The 23,354-nt window shown below is 34.4% G+C and overlaps 1 protein-coding gene across 1 annotated transcript in view; it reads right to left on the minus strand.

Annotated features, from left to right (window-relative positions):
* Positions 1 to 1,477: 1,477 nt before the first annotated feature.
* LOC129001539 (pre-mRNA splicing regulator USH1G-like) overlaps positions 1,478 to 23,354 on the minus strand; it is a 40,212-nt gene continuing 18,335 nt past the window's right edge. The window contains exons 2-11 of the mRNA XM_054428865.1: positions 22,596 to 22,739; positions 13,896 to 14,043; positions 12,971 to 13,047; positions 11,702 to 11,878; positions 10,257 to 10,422; positions 9,566 to 9,650; positions 8,562 to 8,712; positions 6,921 to 7,045; positions 5,627 to 5,877; positions 1,478 to 2,225 (exon numbers count right to left, since the gene is read on the minus strand). Coding sequence (XP_054284840.1) covers positions 5,630 to 5,877; positions 6,921 to 7,045; positions 8,562 to 8,712; positions 9,566 to 9,650; positions 10,257 to 10,422; positions 11,702 to 11,878; positions 12,971 to 13,047; positions 13,896 to 14,043; positions 22,596 to 22,739 — 1,321 coding nt within the window. The 3' untranslated portion in view covers positions 1,478 to 2,225; positions 5,627 to 5,629. The remainder of the gene's footprint in view (positions 2,226 to 5,626; positions 5,878 to 6,920; positions 7,046 to 8,561; positions 8,713 to 9,565; positions 9,651 to 10,256; positions 10,423 to 11,701; positions 11,879 to 12,970; positions 13,048 to 13,895; positions 14,044 to 22,595; positions 22,740 to 23,354) is intronic.

Here is a 23,354-nt window from a genome sequence, read left to right on the forward strand (position 1 = left end):
GTTTACAATATTGATAATAGCACTTGAGGTTAAATAATGTCAACAAAGTTCTATAAGCTACTACTATGATGATTTCAGATTCCCTTACAGATTAGATTAATATATACAATCTACAATATTTACAAAAATACATAAAAAATTGTAAAATTTTATACAAAATGTTCTTAACACTACCGAAATATCTTATACAAATAAAGCTTTAGACAAATTTTAATATAAAACTGATCAAGTGTGAAAGTGCTGTATCGGTTGCCATTGTATGGTTTCAGTTTATAATTTTGTTCTGTCTTTATCAGATCTACGCTTATTTAATCTAATTTTCAACTCAAATCAATATTATTGTCTGAAGTAATCAAACATTAAAATCCATTGTTGTAACCCCGAAACTGCTATTTAGACTAGAATAAGGTGAAGGTTATTACCTCGTCTGCAGTTCCAAAATTCTATTTTGTACTTTAGTAGTGTAGTTACATGTTTCGGCAGACGCCATTGTCAAACTGTCATAGTACAGGAACATCAAAATCCACTTATTGTAGCTTTGTCAGGTAGGCATTTAGTTCGTACACACACGATGACACATACACGAAGACACGATTGACGAATAATAAAATACATTTAAGTAGGCCTACTGATTTGTACGACATTGCCTTGACCACGAGCAGGAACAGACACATGTGTGTATGTGAACTAAATGTCTACCTGACGAAGATACAATAAGTGGATTTTGATGTTCCTGTACTACGACAGTTTGACAATGGCATTCTGCCGAAACATGTGACTACACTACTCAAGTACAAACTACAATTTTGGAACTGTAGACGAGGTAATAACCTTCACCTTATTCTAGTATAATTAAGCTGTGGCTATCAATTAACAGCTATGTCTAAGGAATAACTCTGCCTTAGTCACTAACAAGACTACAAGATCGCGCCACTCATCCTACACTCATCTCCATTCATACTTGGCTTAACACGTTGACTGCGCGCGCCGATTATACAGGCGCTCCCCAGTGGCGGGCGAAGCCCCGGCGCGCAACCGAATCAGCGAACGCAATTAGCATTCAAATATTTCAGTCTGACGAATCACAAAAGAGCAGTGGTGACTGTGCTGCGTTACCCTGAGAGTGGATGTAGTTCACTGAAACACCCAAAGGTAGCAGCACTGCACGGATCCGTATCCAGTGTCTTTGTAATGTGGGTTGAAGAGAAAAAATCCCCGAAACCGGGACAAAAGCATTGCCAGACAGGATTTTACGGGAAATTTTAGTACCAACCTACACCAAAGTAAAGCTCGCATTCTAAGCTGGCAGGCTGGCAACGATTATAACGTCTCCGTCTGAGGCTAAGCTCACACTGACTCAATATATTTCTGTTGGTCTGGTGCCGACTTTTGTCGGCGCGCGCCACCTGGGAACGCTGGCGACGCCGACTGACGCCGACTAAAGTCGGCGCGCGCAGTCAACGTGTTAAAATACCTACTTTGTATGGTCGCCATTTCATTTAAAAGTATTAAAGTATTAAACATTATTGTACTCTATTAATTGGGAATCTAACTGAAAATTTAAAACACTCCAAGATCCAAACTTGATACAAGTTACGAAATGTGGATAAGCAATTTTAAGGTATTCAATGGCTAAAACCCAAACTTGGTAGTAGGTAATATAATTTTTTTTACAAAAAAGTTCAAATGATACTATACGTAACTAATAAAAAGTGTGTGTTATTTTTTAAGAAAGCTGTTTTAGTCAAGTTCAGCAAAGATTTTTTCTGTAATGAAATTCGTTACATTTTCCTCTCGTTTTTAAGATATCCAAATTTTTTTTGTTTTTTACTTTTGTTGATCATAATAAACTAAATATATATGATTAACTAAAATAGATAAACCGGAAAACAGAAAATATAAGTAGAATAAATTTAATAACAATAAAGTGCATAAAAAAATATCATTGACAAAAAATAAAGTAAAAGTAAGCAATGCTTTAAAACACTTTTTAAATAAAAACATCACAAGGGATTAAAACATGGTACTAAAATTAGGTAAAATATTTTTAAAAAAGCACAAAGCTATAAACAATCTAAAAATACACACTATTTAAAAAATCTAAGACAATCTTACCTATTTTCTAAACACCTTTGAGACTAGCTTGAAAAACTTTCAGTGTCTTTGGACGAATCTTTAAAGCTAATTTATTAACAGATGGACGGATGGAATCCTGTGAAGATGGCCTGAAACATTGGATACAAGCTAAGCTATAGTCTGATATTGTAAATTGAAAGAAAACCATACAAATCATTAGAACATTGAATTTTGATACCTCTTTCCCTCTTTGTTAAAAAAGACAAAGAAAAAAATGGTCTTCTCTAGTTAATTGTTGCAGTGATGAAAAATTACATTATCCTACTAATATTATAAATGAGAAAGTTTGGATGTATGGATGTATGGATGTATGTATGGATGTATGTTTGTGACAAGTGAACGCATTAACTCTTTCAATGCGGCCGTCATGTTTACTCTTGAAAATTCCACTTATCTCAATGATAAGGAATCAGTCGCCGGCGACTGACCCGCACGCAATGTGTTAACCACTGGACGGATTTTGCTGAAATTTGGCATGATGATAGCTCACATTCCCGATTAACATATAGGCATATTCTTATCTCAAAAATCCTTTCGGGCTCCGCCCCAGTGGCTCTATAGTTCCACATGTTAACCTTATGAGTATTCATATTAAAAGGGAATTAAATAATTTAGTCAGCTGTTTCAACTAAAAAGTTGATTCTATGATATGCAAAAGCATTAAAAACTTACAAGGATTACCAACAGGGTGCAGCACTATTATTTTTTTTTAAATCTATGACAACAGCTAATTTGGAACCAAAAGGTGAGTGAGCGTAGCGAACAAACTTCATCCTGGAGGCGAGTTAGCGTAGCGAACGAGCTCCATTCTAAAGGTGAGTGAGCGTAGCGAACAAACTTCAACCAGGACGTGATTGAGCCATGCGAACGAGCTCACTTATGAAGTAAAACGGGGCAAAGCCCGCGGGTACAGCTAGTATTGAATAAGTAATGTACTAATAGTTAGTTGATACATAGAAATATCTATCTATATATTAATAGGCAAGCATGTTTCTTTAAAACCTTTTTTCTCAGCTTGTCTGCATCGCAGGGAAAATCTACGCATTCTGTTGGAAAGATATTTTCCTCTAGATGTGCAGAATCCCTTTATAAATTAAAATAGGCACAAAAATAAGCACAAAAAATGAGTTTGAAAATTTTGAAAAAATTAACATGGATCTTATGGGTTGCCATGCTGGTGACGAAATAACAACGAAATATTAACAGAAAATCAAAACAAATGGAAGAAACTTCATTCACATGTTTTATTTACAGTGTGGGGTGAAAATCAAGAAGTCTGTACATTACATATTTTTGGTCGAGTTTCGACCACTGGATGACCTCTAGTTATTATTATTATAAATGCAAAATCTTGTAATCTAAAACAAGCGCATGTACGGGCAAACTTATTTTTCTGTCTGAGGATTTTAGATTTTTTTCTTAGATAAAGGGTATTTGGCCACGAGAAATCGATTGGAGTTGGTCACAACGCTGGGAAAAATCCAGTTTCCGCCCTACAGCCCTTGAAAGTTCCTATGTCAACACAACACAAAGTTATTATGTCAACACCTTTTTGTAGTTTAAGTTAACAAAAATATTTGATACAGATTGTTTTTACTGTCATCATTTTGATTTACATGTAAATAAAAATAACTGTATTGGTTAGTTTGGACTAAAAGTTTTAAAGAATAGTTATACAGTAGACCCCTCTTAACCGACCTCGTATTAACCGATAGTCGGATTATCCGCCTTTGATCGTAAAAAATTACAGTTTGTTTTAACCGACCTTGCTTTGAGAGCAGCTCGGTTTAACCGCCGCTTTCTAGGAATCTCGGCATTTCCGCTCCCCCCGCTGGGCGATGAGAACTGAACCATACGCTTATCTCCACAGGATATGACTAACAATAAGTTATTTTGTGATGATCACAAAAAATATAGCATAGCCTATTGTCAGTTTGTCATCATCGTTCGTAGCTCGAGCACATCTGATCTGATTTGTTATCTGTGCGGCAAATTTATAACATCATAAAGTGCATTACGATTTTGAGAACTGATTATCTTATCGCTGGAGTAAACAAACAACGCAACTTGTAGGGAGGGCAAAGTAAAGTTATTAAAATAGGAATTTTATTGACTCTTGCCTAGTATTATAATATATTCACTGAAAGTAGGCCTATTTGACTTAACCGTGCTTTGTGTTCATTTGTGACATTTCTATCAATATGAAAAAGGAGATAAGAGAAGTTTATTTTATAAATAATGCAAGTATGACTTCAAAATAATAATTATATAATTCCAAATGAATAGCACTTTATTATGTTATTATTTTAGGGATTGCCCGTTTTATCCGACCTTTTGAATCATCCGACCTAGGTCCGGTCCCATTAGGGTCGGTTAAGAGGGGGTCTACTGTATTCAGTTTGGTTTACATAGGTCATAGATATTATTGTTAAATGTTTTCAAGGCTAATTAAGGTAAGATTAAGAATGAAACGTGGAAGACCTCCAAAGCGAATATACATAATCCGAAAGGGAGAGAAGCTACAATTGATCGTCAGGAAACGAATTTCACCACTTCGTCTACAACCGAGCCAGTTCCAACCAGCCCATACATCTCACCAAATGTCTCAAACCTCGGTCAAGTCACGCATTGAAGAATAAAAGGAGAGAAATAATTTAAGATCTTATGGCCGTGTAAAATAATGAACAATCATCTGGATCATCTTGAGCAGGAGTGTCAACGAATCAATCGCTGCTCGACGTTCAGAAGAACGCACTGCAATTCCTCAAACCTAGTCACCATGTTAGCGGAATTTGGATGTTCATGATTGGAACCGTTTGACAAGGAATGAATGCACACAACGTGAGGCCGAACAGATGCGCGGTAAGAGGGTAGTTCTTCAACATCTAGTTTGATCCGCTATGCGAGGGGAATGGCCTCTCTCTACTCCCCTTAGCTAACAGGTAGCCTTAAACACACTATTCCGTAGCATTTCATTTCATTATTGCTGCCCATTATAAATTCAAAACGTCAACAAATTATGAGCTTTTAGTTTATATAAGTGTACAGTTATGTCCAGTGTTTAATTAATATTAAAACAAAATGTTATTATTCAAGTCACGGTACCGGTACTGCAAATAATCTAAATGCTATGATCTATGAAACGGGTGTGATTAGACACACATTACACAGTTTATATTATTTCAGTGATTAAATGTTTTTGGTTTGAATTAAAACTATTTTTGTAAATGATAAAATGTGTCTGATCAAACTGAACAAGGCTCGGTCCCCCGGTACTATTGCCTTATTTATTGGATCAGTAATCTTAAACAAACAGCAATTTTGTTGCTTTTAAATTTGTTGACTAAAATGTGTTATTTATTTCAAAATATTGAAATGAACACTAACAAAAGATTGACAGTGGAAAATTTAACAAAAATTAAATTAATTGAATGAAATTTAAAATAAAAACTCTTGTGTCACCTCCTGGTGCACCACCATTGTCACTCACCTGCTACAGCCAGCTATCCTGTATCCCTCCGGGAGTGCTAAGGGCTCGTCTCCTCTCCTCGATGGCGTGCAGTATCTTGCGCCTTGGCCCCATAGGTATACCCAGCGTGATCAGGTCTTGGTCAGAGAGCATCAACATGGCCTCCAGGTCGATCCGTTGATCCACAAACTGGTCCGTGTAGTCCGCTACGCCAGCTGACAGCAGGAACCGCTGGAGTGATGCGATAGATCCAACAATGCCTGAATTTTCCTCTGAAATATTAAGAATAGTTATTCAAAGTGTTGATGCATTTCTGTATTATTTCTATAAATCAGGTTCATTTGTTAAAGGAGGTGGGTTTAGGTGATACACTGCAGTCAAATATTCAATTTACCTAATTTTAAAACTTATTTCAATTTCTACGATATACCATCAGATTTTGAGCACTTTGCGAATACTATGCCAGAGTGCACATGCTGATGAAGTGCTGATGCGAGTGCATGAGATGATGTAAGATTTGGATAGCAAGACTCTTTGATCACACTTCTACTTATTATTTATTCTTTTTAAAGTTTTTCTTGCATTTCAACTTTTAACGTCAGACTAATCCTCATCTCACATTTATTATACTGCAAAATTTCCTTTCTTTATTTTATTTCTAATAGGCTCTATAACTATGAGTAGGAATAATAGAGCTTTTAATACTTTCTTATGAAATGGCGACCATACAAAGTAGGCATTTTAAGCAAAGTATGAATGGAGATGAGTGTAGGATGAGTGGCACGATCTTTTAGTCTTGTTAGTGACTAAGGCCGACATAGGGTATTCCTTAGAAACAGCTGTTAATTAGTAGCCCATACAGCTAACGGCAACTAAGGGACCTACAGTTTATAGTGGAATCCAAACCACATTTTTTCCTTGGTATTAACGAATTGGTCTAATTATCAGAATAGTACTGTGGATAGTCGTAGTACTCACTAGTGCGGACGTTAATCCACATCAGGAAGTATCACATCCACAGTGCATGCCTATAAATATCCACAATTCGTGACCTCCTTCTTGTAGCTGGATTACAGGACAACACCACCATCCCAGTCAATTTATTTACGACTGAGTGTTCATGAATACATTTTCTAACAAATAAAGGGGTTTTTTCAGATAGTAAACCAGATCCATTCGGTAACAACGAAAGACATTCAACAAGCTAAATTTGTCTCTAATGATAAATTGTAGTGAAGAAGAATGATAAATCCAAGTTCAACAATATTTCTCAAGTTCCAATTCCTAAAGTGCCCTTTGCTATTCACCAACTGACCGTCACTCTCCCAGCACAGTTCCCCCTGGTTCCGTTTGGCCAGGCTGCCGGCACTGCCGATGCTGCTGTTCTCCCCTCCCTCCTTCTCTCCCCCTCCACCACTCATGGTACCAGCCAGATGGTTCCTGAGGACCAGGTCATGTGTAAGTATGAGTTGAAACAACGCTCAATATCAATTTCACACAGAACTTTTCAGTTCTTATGAGTCTTTTGTTGGCATTTTAAAATTATCTTAACCCCAACATTTTTTGACTAGATATGATGGTTGACTTGGTAAAGAGAACTGAATTTGCTAATAAAAGAATACAATTTGTACAAAAATATCTAACTAGTAACATTAAGACTCCCCATCCTCCTACCCCTATCATCTGACATCTCCTCACATACAACAATTTTTGATAGTGCAATAGAGTGTCGATTATCCAAAATCTTATCATCCGAAAATTTGTTTAACGAGTAAGAAGACAGACACATAAATGGGTCAACCATAAGCTCAACAAGCGATTGCTGCTTAAGTGTTGAAATTTTTGTCTGCTATGGCAGTATTCACAATTTTTATACAGTTGCCTGTGGGTATTCATCAGTGACAGTCTATGCATTATTGTGTTGTGTTGTTTCTAATTCATGTTGGGGTCTAACCTGGATAGATATTGGTTCAGTTAAAAAATGTGCAAGTGGATGCAGTTTAGATCTGGAATATGGATTCGGAAATATGATAGTATCTATTAAAAAGAAAAGTGAGCTTTTACAAAACTTGCCTGTGTGTACTCGATAGTAAAGATGGGAGTTTATTGTGATCTGGTAAGCGAATACGGACCTCTTGTCAGGTCATTTTGAGAAAAACTATTTTGAAAATTTCAAATGCGTATAAAAACAGTTATTTTTTTTATTTAAGAAACGGTTTTGGTATCAAAAGAAAGCTTATATGTCCTCTTTGAAGGCTTGTCTTAACTCACGGTAGTTTTCATTTAAATAATTGTTTTATCGAAGCATGTTGTAAAAATCACATTTCAGAAAAGGGACCTCTTGTCGGCCCTATGTTATTTCTCCATAACATAAAAAAAGGCACCTCTTGTCGGGACCGCAAAATTTGTGAGATATTTTGTTCTCCATAAACTGAACTTGGTTGTAGTTCTCTAAATTTCCACTAGAATGCAGGACAATTCATTTTTTGGACTAGTCTTTTTATAAAGTGAATATTAGAAATGGGACCTGTTGTCGTTATGGTGAAATAACATTGAGCGACAAGAGGTACCTTTTCTCAGACCGTGCAGAGGTTAACAAAATGATTTATTTCGACCTTTTACATCTTCAATTTAATATTTTAACCAATAGTGTCCTATTTTATGTTAAATAAGGCCAATACAATTGATAAAAAACCAAATTTTTATATTTTCGCCTTAAATTACTTATATCGGCTGTACTGAAAATTTTACATAGCCGACAAGAGGTCCCTTTTCGCTTTCTACATCACAGATGGAGAAACTGTTTGGATGGCAAAACCAGTAAAATATACATGTAAAAAGTAATTTAGATGTTATTTAAGTTTGTTTAGGATAATTAACTCTCTAATGTAATTTTTTTTTATTTTAATGAGAGTTTTGTAGGCCTATTGTTGCAAACAAATAAGAAGTAACCAACCTTGGCCTAAACGCCACACTGCCGAAGCCTGGTCTGTCAAAGATGCTGGCCTGTTCATGCGTGATTACTGTGTTTAGATACTCAGGTTGTGACAGGGATCGAACCAGTTCTCCTCTGGTGTCAAACACATCAGCAATGCGACCTCGCTTTCCTGCCAAGTACAAATAATAGGTTATTATACTAGAAGAATGTGAACAAAGTTAATCTGAATGTAAAGCTTTTTTTTTAAAGAAAATTCAAGTTGTCTAAATCACACATACTTGCATATAAGTATAACCTACTGAGTCTGGTAATAACGTAAATCGGCATTCGCGATCACGTCAACATCCGTAAGTAAATATTGTGGTCCCATTAACAACACTCACGAGTATTTCGGTCTCGGCGATACCGCGATTGTCTCCCGCAATCGCGACTGCACTATGAACATCTCTTGCCGTGTCAGTAAAATTTCTGTGATGCTATCCAGTGATCGTGATTTATTTATGACAAAGTATATGAGAAACAACGTTTATAAACCCATAAATAATTATGTCAGGTAGGTCAATTATTTTGTTTTGGTCACAGTATTGTTCGCAAAAGCGTACAGAATTTTAGCTAGTCAAAAGGTTAAAGCAACAAAAAATCAGCAAGAAATGTAAAAACGTCATCAATGAGCTCTTAATTAGAAAACTTCCTCTTTGTGGGTTATTTTGAGGGGGGCTCCCCTTCTACACCGAAATGTGGCCCGCCTTTCCTCCAAAAATTGTCAATGTGGCCCTTGAGTAAAAAAGGTTGGAGACCCTTGATCTACTCAATTAAACTAAATTAAAAAGAATTATATTTATAATGTACTAGTTATCTCTCTGTAAAATATGGCTACCCCAACATTCAGACAATTCAAAAATGTATCTTGAAATTTTATTTAAATGACACTGAATAGTATTTATAAAACATGTAATGTTTTAATAATTCATCTTAAAGTCATTTACAATCCCAAAAAATAAAAGTTGCAAAAAATTACTTACCACCATTTTGAGTGTCATAGGAGTTAACGTAGATGATTTGTGAGTCGGGACGAGCCCTAACAGATCTTCCAGAGTCACTGTCACCCTGAAAAGAAATTAACAATAATCAGTTGCACAAGTCATAAAATATTGATGTGTGGCTCAAATACCCGAGGTTTTGTCTTTTAAATCTACAAAACAAATTCAAACTGAGTGACTAGAGCTAAGTTATTGCTTAAATTGAGAGATTACTGAATAAGCATTTACTGTTGGTAAAATACCTGTGTAATTTAATTAATATTGAGTGTCCGGTCGGTTAAATTAATATTCATCAATACAAAATTTACTATGGGTAGATGTCTTTTCCATGCCTTGACCTGGTCAAGACTAACAATTATATGCAGATGTGTAATTATCTTGAAAGCCTGAGGTCCTTCACGGTCACTAGTTCTTGCATCACTGAAGAGATTCTTCAGCATAAAATCCAATATATACTACTGTCCTTCTTTCATCTGTGCACTTATACTCCTATCGATAACTAATAGAGCTAGACATGTTACTGCTTTAACTTATATAAGAGTAATTAATTAACTAATTATACTATTGTATATTAACTTCACAACACATCTAACCCAGAAATTCCCAGTCACTTGACATAATTTTCAGAGAGTTAGTGTAAAAAGAAATCTGTAAAGAAAAAACTTAACCTTACCTTTATTTCTGTCTGGAAAGGACGATGATTATGGGTACCATTTTTCAGTTTCCTATCGAGGATTTTCTTTACCCCCACAGCTCCGGTTGGTTTTTTGTTTATGGTTCCTCCTACGATCTGTGTAAATGTAGGTCCTCCTACTTCTGCATTTACTGGCTTGCGAACTCTGAAATCATATATTCTTAACTCCAAAATGCTCGTCTTCAAAGAACTTGTATACGAAATATCAAACTAGGTGTGGAAAATGAAATCTTAGAGAAATCGGGGTTAAGTAAATAAAACTGTATGATTGTTTGAGATACAATTCTGTTCATACATATTAATAAGGGGTACAAAACATTATTAAATTAACATTATGTATAAATATATCATGGTTTGAAAACGACGAGAGCTGGTGTTGGAATCTTTTTATTTATTTATTTATTTATTTATTTAACATCATCACATTACATCAATTCTCTTGATAGGCGATTTGTCATAAAGTCTAATAGGTACTACAGTACATTGATAAATCTAAATAATAAAATACAAAGGAAACAAAGCAATCAATACAAACTTATTATAAGAGAAGTAATATCCAGGCAGTTAAGTAAGGCTTCTGCAATACAGTTAATGAGTTCTGGGCATAAACCAAACTGTGAATGATTTATTAGATTATAACTTTCTTAAAAAAAAATCTTTGAAAAAAAAGAAAAAAGATCAATGGGACAGTAGTTAGAGGGATCGCGGGCATCGACCTTTTTGAACAGAGGTTTAATCTAAGCAAACTTAAGCTTATCAGGAAAAACTGCCTTCTCAAGGGACTGATTTACCATCTGGCATAATGGATGTTTGATAAATTTAAAAACTCTTTTAATGACAAAAAGAGGAATTTCATCCCAACCTGAGGAGATAGTGTAACTGAGAGATACAATAAAGTTTCTTAACTCATCAATTGAAACCTTTCTAAATTTATTTAGTTTTTTAAGAGGTTGGCGGCCTCTTTTAACCTTGCATTTGCCCGTCCACATAGACTAACTGCCCATGCAAGGATTGGATCCAGCAAAGCAAGGAGTGAGCCAGTACAGTACAAAGGTGAACTGTACTGATAAAATGTTTGCGGCAGAGACCAGGATCCAAACCCACGACATCGCTTTGTTGGGCCCGAAGTCCGTGACGTTACCGACTGAGCCACCTACTCACAAATGAAATTTTTTTTACATGGATGATTTTTTATTAATAACTTAATGGCTTTCAATTTATCTGTCAATTGGTTAGCATAATAAAAACATTTATAAACAAATTATTGAATTTATTTGCTACAAATACTGCACAATTTTGATTATCTCTTTCATGTTTTAATTTAATTTCAACTGGTATATCAGATATTTGCTTATTAAGACCTGTTTCATTTACTATTACTTGTATTCCAGCCCCGAGAAGAGAAAATAACAACCAACACTTACATCACTGTAGGGATGGGCATGTCCATCTCAACTTTTGCCCCACCAAGAATTTCTTTCTCGACTTTCTTCAATCTCTTTTCTTCCTTGTCCTGCTCCTTTTTCATCCGTTCGTTGAACTTCTTCCTATTTTTCTCCACATCTTTCATTGCTTTTTCCTTTTTCACTTTCACTTCTTTCCTGAACAACAAAAAGTCATTATTTATAAGTTTCTAAACAAGATTCATTCAATAATTTTAAAAAGTATTACTACAACCAATACAAAATTCAATTTGTGTCTTTATTTTACAGTTCTATTAAAAGTGCTTAGAGATAGGCTCTTAACATTAAACCAAATAAGCTGAGACAATGATTTAAAAAAGTTGCAGAAAACTGTGTAGATCAAAGTAAGCAAGTATTAGATAGAAACAGAGTGTACAGAACAAGGTCTTGGAAGCAAATAGCCAACACACACGAACAAAAGTACAGAAAACTAACTCAACTAATACACTCATCAACTCATCAAACAAAATAAGTTAGTTATATTCAATTTTCTATTTAAGATTTTATATATTAACTAGCTGACCCGGCGAACTTCGTATCGCCTAAGTTATAGGTTTCCCCTAAGACAGACCGATGGAAAGAAAGTACCATTACGTTTAATTTTCAAGATGATCTCGTTCGCATCGCTCAATCACGTCCTGGTTGAAGTTCGTTCGCTACGCTCACTCACCTTTGGGTTGGAGCTCGTTCGCTACGCTCACTCACCTTTGGGTTGGAGCTCATTCGCTGCGCTCACTTGCCTTCAGGTTAGCTCGTTCGCTACGCTCACTCGCCTCCAGGTTGAAGTTCGTTCGCTACGATCACTCACCTTTTGGTTGCAAATTAGCTGTTGTCATAAATGTAAAAGAAATAATAGTGCTGCACCCTGTTGGTAATCCTTGTAACTTTAATGCTATTGAACATCATAGAACAGAACCAACTTGTTTAATTGAAACAGCTGTTAAGATTCATTAATTCCATTTCTCATAAGGTTAACATGGGGAACTCCAGAGCCACTGGGGCGGAGCCCTTTTAAGAATTTCGAAACGGGTAATAGTTTACGTCCGATTCGCATACCTACAGAATTTACACACCAAATTTCATAACGATCGGTGAAGTCGTTCCGGAGGAGTTTGCAGACAAACACTGTGACACGAGAATTTTATATATTAGATATTATTTTTGTTTTGGGAGTATCCAGTGAATGTTTTGTCAACACTGGTTTCTATAATAATTGCTATATCAACTTACTTGTTATGCAGTTCTTGCTTCGCCATTGTTTTGTCCAGAAATTCAACAACATCTCTCCGTCCATTGAGTCCAGCAACCTAGAAACACAAAAAAAATTTACAAAAATCCTTCTCAATTTATATCCTCCTCAAGATAATTTGGGTAAAATAATAAACTGATACAGCACATTTAAAATTAAATGTTGGACCCCATATGAATCAGAATCAGAATCAGAATACTTTATTCTTGAACATAGAGTACAGAATAGGCGTCAAACATTACAGAGATTTAATTATAAAATAGCATAAAGTTGTTGGGCTTTGAGGCGCTGTCGGTAGTGATGGTTATTACTATGAGGTATGTTTGACAGTCATAATCAAGTACCGTAGTGTCTAACAGCAATTTCTAAAACAATTGTGTCTGATATTTTTTATGTGTCATCTTCATACCAGGATCTTCTCATGACAATATTAATGTTAATCAACATTTTTTTGAAATTTCTTGATAGTTCATCAGGAATATTAGAAAGTAGTTAATTGAATGGCTAAAGAGGTAATCTACAACCAAGTTGTCTTTTTGATTCTGAGAAAAGTTTGCTAACTTAATAACAGTTCAAAACAGGACAGCTGTCATTAATTACAGGGTGTTTAATGATCTTGTTGGAAAATCATGGTCTAAGCCAGTAACAAAGGTACAAATGGAATTTAAAAAATAAGCTGTACATTTCTTTCAATCAAAACTAATCCTTTAATGAGATTTGTGTCAGGCACTTGTGTTTTCTGTTGTCTGTAAAGGAAACAGTGTGCCCGTGTTAGTAATATCCCGGTACCTGTCTCTTAGTTTTGTATAAAACAATATAATTTCATTTGAGTTTGGAATTTGATTTGGGTCTAAGACGTAATTGTGTGATGCAATGAGGAGGGCCAGGTGATTGGGGATGTTTTACCTGCAAAGCTGTGTGCAGATCCAAGTCCAGAGCCCACAGGTTGACATCAAAGCCCACAAGGAACGTGACACAGGCGAGGTGTCCCTTACTGGCTGACAGATGGAGTGCGTTCTGTCCAAAGTGGTAGTTGCACTTCTCTGGATCCCCTCTGCAAACAGAAGCAGAGCCGAGAAAACTATATTAGTTAACATAATCTAATGTTATCTGCTCAAATGCATTTGAAATGTACTTATACTGAGTTTGCCGAACTGAACTCCAAATGGTAGACTATGAAAATTGTAGCATGATCAACCAAATTAACAGAATAGTACAAAACAATATAGCAATCCCTTTAAACTTTAGATTTACTAAAACCTCTCTTAACCCTTCCTGAGCGTTGGCCGTATATATAAGTCAACGACGCTATTCAATTGCGAGCTTTGGTCGTAAATGTACGTAACTCAATCTGAAGGTCACAAGCATACGATGCATACATACGTCAAAACATGTTAATGTTATTTAGGTACTTGAAAGTTGTTTCTTGGCCGTTAACAGTTACTTAGGCCATTAATCAATATTATTGTTGCAATATTTTTTTAAATTTTTGATGGTAAATTTCTGATTGGTGGGTTCGCATTACTGATCTCGTAACATCTGTTATTCACAAAACCGGTCGGCTGAGTCATCCTCATGTTATTGTTTTGTGCAAACAGTCTTTTTAACCTGTTCTTGAGTGAAGTAAATCTAGTAAGATAAGATTAATGGAATATATTCAATGCATTATAATGTGTTGTAGCCTATTGTTTATTGAAAATTACGTTTATTGAATGATCCAAATCAATATTGTTTATTGTATTATGATTAGATAAATAAGTTTTGTCTTTTAGAAATAATAAAAAAGAAGTCATATTGTTTTTATCGTGATTCTTTTTATTTCATTAACCTTTTTAACAGTTTATTAAAAAAAGTTTTTCTTAAACAAAATTTACAAGCATTAGACGTATATATACGGCATTCAATGCATTCCTTAGCGAGCGTTAGATGTCGCAACATGGTCATAAAACTTCTAAAAAATAGTTTTGGTAAAAATGTGTCCATAATCAACTTTAACCAACAGACAGAAGTAGAAAAAAACAAAATTAAGTTTTTACCCCAAACAAAAGCCGCCGCTCGGGAAGGGTTGAGGTGGAACGTTAAATTGGTTAATAAGCTATTTTAAATTGTAGTAATTATAACCGTAAGTTAACTGATATGTTGTATCGAACAGAATATTGTGTATAGTATCCCCATAGAAAATCTAAAAAAAATCTAAATCCCATGTTGTTTTGGTGTTATCTTGACACTTGTTTTGTAATATCCAGGATAAAAAATTACAATTGCCAATAAAAAAATTACATGAAATCAATGTCATAGAACAGACTGTCGGAAATAATTAATAATCTTATATTTATTTTCTGGGACTATTTTTTTAGGACCATCTACTTTTTCTCTCATAAGTTCAATGTTTACATTTATTTGGAACTTATACTGTATTGTAAAATTCTCTTACATAAAAATATGAACATCAAACTCTACGCAGATAAATTCTCAGTTCTAATTAATTCACAACCTCGGGATCAATTATTTAAATGATAGTTCTGTAGACTACATCATGCATAGTTCTGGCCTTGTCCTGTATAGAGAAGGAAGTCATGAGTGTGATTATGGAATATCCTGTGTATCAATGTTACCGACGCCTATATTATTAGCCTATTGTTTTGAAATTACACAAAAAGGCACGGAGAAAAACATAATTAAATAGTATAATTCCTTATTGAATCTTTTTACTTCTCTTGCAATATGTACATAATTCACATAAATGGCTGTAGCAAATAAATCTCATTCATTTTAGCAAATTTCTCATATACGGAATTTAGCATTTTTCTCATATCGGGAATTTCCCATTTTATAGATAATTTAGGGAATTTCTCCTATTGGAAATAAGTTGTTGTCATAGGTCCCGTGGTAAGACCTAGCTCCTGGACCAATTCTATATTTTGTTTTGAGGCCCCCAGAGGCCAACTAACACCATCTGTTCTAGTTCATATAAATATATTTATTTATATAATTATTTGTCCGTTCAACTCGAGTAAAAACCGTCCAATTTTGATGTAATTTTAGTACAAACGTTTAAGCCTACGTTTATTCAAACAAGTTCATGGACCAACGAACTATTGTAATGGAGTTTTGTGGGGTGAAAATAGGGTTTTCCCATTTTTATAAAAAAAAATAATTTGGTATTTTGAAGTGTTGCAGTACCCTAAATGATTACAGAGAAAAGCTCAAAAACTGTACATTTAAAATTCCCATCCTATTTTTATAGAGAATAAATAAATGGTTGTAGTTTGCTTTTTTGTAGATATATTTTATTAAATTAATAATATATGAATTAATAATATATGAATTAATAATATATGTCCCGTTTTTAAGAGTATTTAAGTAACCTATGCAGTTAGTTTAAAATAGACATTAACTAAAGCCTACTTTTGCTTAGTTCTTATACTGTTCTGGGGCTAAAATATGGACTTAAATCCCATTTTTTATATTCCTAAATAGGTCTATTCATTTTTTTGTAATAACAAATTTGAATAGCCTTTGTGTCATTAAGTATGTTTTATTTACCTACTCTACAAAAGCTGCAAGTACAGTATAAATTACTTTACTTGGTAAATTATTGTTGAAATTTTAAAGGAGACTGAAAAAGCTCAAATATAAATATAACCGGGATTGCACGACCTAAAATAGAATCCCATTAACTCATTTATATCTCTCTACCAATCAATATTAATATTGGTCCTCTTCCATCGACAACTTCAGTATTAACAATGTTTACAAAATGTAAAACATAATTTTGTTTAAGGGGAGATGTACGTCCCTATCCCTGTAATGTTAAAATGATGCATACAATTGACCCATTATCTCAGAAAGTAAATGAGATACAACATTAAAATTTCTTCACATAATTATGTATACTACAATAAAGACACCCAAGTAATTTTATTAAATTTAATCCATGGTATGGCATTATTTTAATCAATTATATAATTTAAAAATATTTCCGCTTTAATTTCTGAATTTTTTTTTTTAATTATTTTTGGTTTTGAGCTAGATGACTAATTCTGCTAGGGGTTGTGTATATACAGATGTTAAATACACAGTAAAAATTTGAACCATTTTGGCCTACTATTTGCTGAGATAATGGGATCTTTATGTTTAAAAAGTAAACTTTCGGTAAATCGCAAAAACACACTCCAAACGCAGGAAAAATTGCGGACTTATACATTCCATATTCATAATCCTGTTTTTTTTTCCTTTTCAGTGTCCAGGAGATTTTTCTTATCATCCTGCTTCTTTTCCTTATTAGACTACCTAATTTAACATGTTTGTTCCCTCTAAAGCCTTTTTTTCATCCACATTTTAGTAATTGAGTATGTATGACAATACGTAGTTGTTGGTTGCTAGGTGACCATGAAAACATTTTTTCAAAAAATTATTTCTGTATTATTTTTTATTCGAGTATGCATGTATTATATATCATTTTAATCACAAAATCCTAACCAATAAAAGCAATCAGAAAACAAAATTTTTCAAAATTTTAGGTTTTTGGGCGTGCTTCTCCCCTTAAACCTTTCTACAAAAATATCCCTGAGTAACACTGAAGAACGGCCTCTGTATGAATGTCAATGGCAGCTGGGGAGGGCAGCGGACCGTGAGTCAACGCATGTTACGCGCCATGGCCACCACCACACCGCGACGTGCTGTACCGGTAGCAGGGAGCTGATGGGAGAATCGCACCACCTGGTTGGGAGACACTGCTATTGTTTCTACTTCGATCATTAGAGGTTTAAAAAAAACCTTGAACCTAGGATGTACAAGATCTATAACGTTACTTAGAACATCATTAATGGCCATTAAAAATACCAAATTGTTAAAGGTTACTTTAGTTTTATTGGTAATATTTTGACAATAAATAAAACTAGAAATTCTATTTATATGTGAAAGTTGTTACTCCCTTAATTAGTTTTCAAAGACTGCACAACATGTTATTTCTTGCTAGAGAAAAATCACTATTGACGTCCGAATTATCGATGTTCTAATGTACACTTATAAGTGTAACTCAAAGGAACTGAATATCAATAGGGAAGAATATAGTAGTAGTGAGGGGTGTTGGATGCTAACCGGCAGCACAGAATAACGAGAGAGGTCTAATTAATTACTTTGGATGACTCTCTTTATTCTGAACTACTAAGTGGTTATTTTGTTTGAACGACAAGTTGACAAAACTTTTTTAAGTTTTTGAAATAAAAAAGAATGATTTTTGTGTGTATTTTAAAATAACAGTGTTTTTTTTACATATTTTTGTACTTTCAGGTAATTTAATAACACGATGCCGATCAAGAAGTTATCTCTAATATAACTTGTCATCCTTTACATGTGTCTTGCATTTACCTTATTTAAAAAAATGTGTTGCAATCTTATCACTTTGATAAACACTGTGTTTATTTACCTACTCATTCAGTTACTATTTGTTAATTGTTACACTCTACCCTAATGCAACAAATTATTTGTGTATGGCTAATTAAAAAAAACAATATTAATCTAACGTAACATTGTGCTATTGTTGAAATGTGTGACATTTCCCCAGCAATAGATAAATTAATGGTATTTCACCCCCCTCCCCTCCTGCCGCCTCTATTGTCATTCACTCACCACCTGGACAGGAAGGTCTACCTACATGTGTGAGGTCAGCAGACCGTGAACATCTGAGGTCAATGGCAGATGTGTTATCTTTGTGGCTCCACTCCACACATCATATCACATTGGTTTTGTTTCCTCAACTCATCCCAGCCCTCTACAGTCTCTTTATTTTCAATTTAGTGATTTAAATAGACGCGTTTCCCTTAGATCAACCTAATCTTTAAGTTAAGAATTGTTTAGCTCTTTATTATTTGACTGACTAATTCATAAATTGTGTTTCTTACTAAAAAACTAAATGATAAAACAGCCCTGCTGCAGCAATCTAATTTAATTTTAAAACTGGTGACAACTTTAACATGGGGATGGAATGTCTAGTTGTAAGACAATGGTACAGGCTTCTCCATTTTCACCCCAAGCTGTAAATAAAACATGTGATTGGAATTGCTTCCATTTGTTTTGATTTTATGTTTACATTCCATTGTTATTTCGTCACCAGCATGGCAACCCCATAAGACCCATGTTAATTTTTTTTAATTTCGGATTCAATTTTTGTGCTTATTTTTTAGCCTATTTTAATTTATAAAGGGATTCTGCACACCTACCGAAAAATATATCTCTAACAGTGTGCGTAGATTTTCCCTACGATGCACACGAGCTGAGAAAAAAGGTTTTAAAGAAACATGTTTGCCTATTAATATATAGATTAGTTTACGAGTATTTAGGTTTGCTGCAACAGGGAGGGTAAAAAAGTGTTTTTGTTATAAAATGTTAATACTTTAGTTTAGTAAGAAATGAATGTATTTTCCAAATTTGATCAAAATATGTTCATAAACAAGCAAACTACAACAGTTTACTTATTCTCCATAAGAATAACATGGGAATTTTACATTTATAATTTTTTGGAATTTTCTCCGTAACCATTAGGCGCATGATAACGGTTCAATATACTAAATTTTTTTTTTTAAGCTCTACAAAAAGGTTTGGAAAGAAATTGTGAAATTTTGTGTTTTTAGGGTCAAAAATGGGAAAACCCTATTTTTAAGTTACCCCATAAGCCCCCGTTCCCATAGTCCGATCATGCTGGTTTGCGAACTCATTCGAATTCGAGCAATAGGTGCAATAGGTGAAGATAATAATTGTAAATCAGCTAATAACTAGTAGTACGCTTATTATGCGCGTAACGGGATGAGTGAACATGAGCGCAATAATGAAAGAGTCCACCCACACCTAGCCTACTTACCGGTGTCACTAGTGAACACAATGTTATTTGTATGGGCAAATCAACCAAATCTCAGTCAACAACAATCCTAACTTCTTGTCTATTAATTAACCAAAGTCATTGGTAATATACGTAATGGATTTCCAACAGTTATCGATAGGAGGTAAATCCATCGTTCCTGTACAAAACGTCTTTTGATTAAATGAAGCTTATTTCCTTATTTGTTATGAGGCCTATCATAAACAAAACTAAGCCAAACTGAACTAATCTAACTTAACTTAATTGCCAAAGCACGGTGTAAGGAGTCTCCTTAAAAATATCGTATGGCTTACAATGATGATTTATAACAACGAAAGCGCTATTATATCACCTAAAAATTATTAAATATCCAATATATGTTCATCTAACTAATTTCGTTTTAAATCTTACACCTATTTATTCTCTCCACATATTTATAAATTATTTTCTGCTTTTTAGTTCATTTAAAATCGTGGTATTTTGAAAAGCTTTTTTTATTTATTAATTATTTTATTAAAAGAACTGAGCCTATGCTGGGTTGAATTTAAATTGTTCTTGTATGTCTAGTATTATGGGAATGAATACTATCTATTGAAGTACTTAGGTATGCTGCTACAGGGAAGGTATGTTTTTAGGTTATAAAGTATGTTTTTACTAAAATACTAAAATGGTAATAGTAAGTAAGTATAAAATAAATAAATTTGCTAAATTGTTTCTAAATATATCTACAAACAAACAAACTACAACAGTTTACCTTTTCTCCATTAGTATAACAAGGGAATTTAAAATGTGCAGTTTTTGGAAGTATATCAGAAACCATTAGGCATACAAAAATGCTTTAACATACTAAATCATTTGGATTTTTAAAGCTGTGAAAAATTCACTTTTTACGCTCCTTTCACACTATACGATTTCTCTCGTACAAGTGTTAATCGAACGGGCAGATAATCGTGAGTCTGTTGCTTTCACACTATACGATTTGTAATATTACGATTAAATCTTAACCCCTACTCCAGCAGAACAGAGTTCATTGACACTTCAGTTGAAAGTGTTAAGTAGTATGGATCATGAGCAAATTATTGCTGCTTTGATAATTTACCGGCGGAGAAAAATAAAGAAACGCGACCGTGTCCACTGGGTGCATCCAATAAATTTGAGACGTGAGGAAGTGGGAATGTTTAAAACATTATTTCAAGACCTGAGAAATGACGAAGGAAAGCTTTAGGGTCAATCAAATCCATAATTTTAACTACCTATATAAACAAAACTGTAATTGATAACAAAAACTGAATAATATAATACAGTATGCACAGGTAATTCAATAATTAAACAACTATACTGTAAAAACAAAATATCTGAAAACTATACGCAAGAAACTGCACTTGGGGAGGGCTCCCGTACGACTAAAAGTCGTGTAGTGTAAAAGGGGCCAAAAGCTCCATTGGTCGACAACAAATACAATTAATAACCGCACGAGCAAAATCATATAGTGTGAAAGGAGCGTTACACTTCTCAGTCCTTAAGCACACCACTAGAAAGTTTGGTCGCTAAAAACTTATCTTTAACAAAATATACAGTATATAAAATAACCTATATGTATTCATTCATAAGTTAATATTGCAATGCTAAGACATTTTAAAAAGATGATTTAAACCCAATTGAGTCATTCATACGGAAAAATTAATTTTAAAGACACTTAAGTCAATCATTGTTATTCTCTCCCAGATAATTTTCACTATACCAAACAGTAACCTAATTTTATACTGCAAAAAACACCGAGGAAAATCATACAGGATACCCAAGTGAATTACAGTATACCATAACGGAACAGGAAGCCCCAGTCTGCAGGGGTGCCAACTACGCCATTAGTCACAGATACGCGACATCCATCCATCCATCAGCTGATGTCATATAATCAGTTGTTGCCACTTTCACTACCATAACTCCAGCCCCTTACTGGACTATAATGGACTACCGTACAAGCCTTGGTCACAACAAGTTTTAATCAGCTGATTGAAACTCAGGCTTTCTCATTTTCTATTACAGACTGGGATAATGGCAGAGCAGATTGTTTACTATGAGAACACGTTGCACAATGACAGAGAAAATGAACATAGACTTGTGATAAATCTAACTTGTACAGGTATAATGTGGCAGTTGATGTTTTAAATTATTACGTTAAAGAGTTTTGATATCTGTCAATTAAAATTTACAGAATAATAAGCAAAGCAATGTAAATTAATGTTTGCACTGGGCATTTCATCTTATGTATGTGACATATCCCAATTAATTTGGGGTAGAAAAAATTGAAGCAAAACACTTTTTAGTGCTATGTACCAACTAAAATTTTTCTTAAAGACAATAAAAAGATTCCCTTCACAAAGCTTAATAAACCACAGTGCAACTCAGGACAACTAATATAACAATGTTTATGTGTGAGAGTTTAACTAGTGTGTAGTTTAGAGTTGGTGTGGCACCTTCAGCATATAGGCCTACTATGACAATACCTCCCACTATTAACGGCTGTTTGGTTGACTTTTGACTATCCTTAATAAATTTAAATTTTTTTTATTAACTGCAGATGAGCCATCTTTCGTATTAATCCACATTTTCTAGTCTACTTAACTAGCTTATTCTACGGGTGGCTGATTTAAATATGATCTCTTAGAACCGACTAGGTACACTTTAAAATTTTTTTAAGTTAGAAGTAAATATTGTTATAAACATAAGGAAGCTAAGTCACTCACCCACGCCCCACTAGCAGCCGCAGGACGTCCAGATGACCGTGAAAAGCTGCCCAGAGTGTCGGGGTCATTCCGTCCTCATCCTTCAAGTTGCAGTCTCGCTTGGTGGCCTCCCTCAGGATGTCCAGCATCCCATCCTGGGCGGCTCTGGAGCAACAAAGAGAATATGTTAATTAATTAAACAGAATAAGTACAACGCTTATTATTCACAACACACTTAACATACCCATTAGTTTGACATATGTGAATAGCCTCTATCATTAACTAAAAATATTTTATGTTAAGACATTAATAGGATGGCCACGATTAGACGTATTGCCATATATCATTAATTTATATAATATTTATATATGTAATAATTAATTTGACCCTTCAGTCCCAAAGATTGATCTATCAGATGACATGAATAACATAAACAAATATTCACTTTTATAACTAATTAGCCTATTATGTGAGCGTTAACTTTACATAAACAGCTTAAAACTGTAGTTTAGAATTGTACAAGCTTAGAACTACCAATAAATAGAAACCCTTTAAGAAGCAAAATGCCATTGTAAAACATTCAGTCTGGAAATATTTGAATTTTCGATAGTTCCTGCAGCGGCCGCTTGGTAGACTATCACCAGACTATCACGAGCGTGCGGCCAAGTCAGCTGAGTGAGTGAGAGAGAATGAGACAGAGAATTTGCATAGAGAGAGAGAGAGATAGAGTAGTGCGGCTGCCGCACCAGCGATCGTAGCGGCGGCCACGCAAAGCTCATT

Source organism: Macrosteles quadrilineatus, unplaced genomic scaffold (genome assembly GCF_028750875.1).
Source record: "Macrosteles quadrilineatus isolate MER2022 unplaced genomic scaffold, UCM_ALF_1.0 Scaffold_8__2_contigs__length_117827958, whole genome shotgun sequence".
NCBI classification, from domain to species: Eukaryota; Metazoa; Arthropoda; class Insecta; order Hemiptera; family Cicadellidae; genus Macrosteles; species Macrosteles quadrilineatus.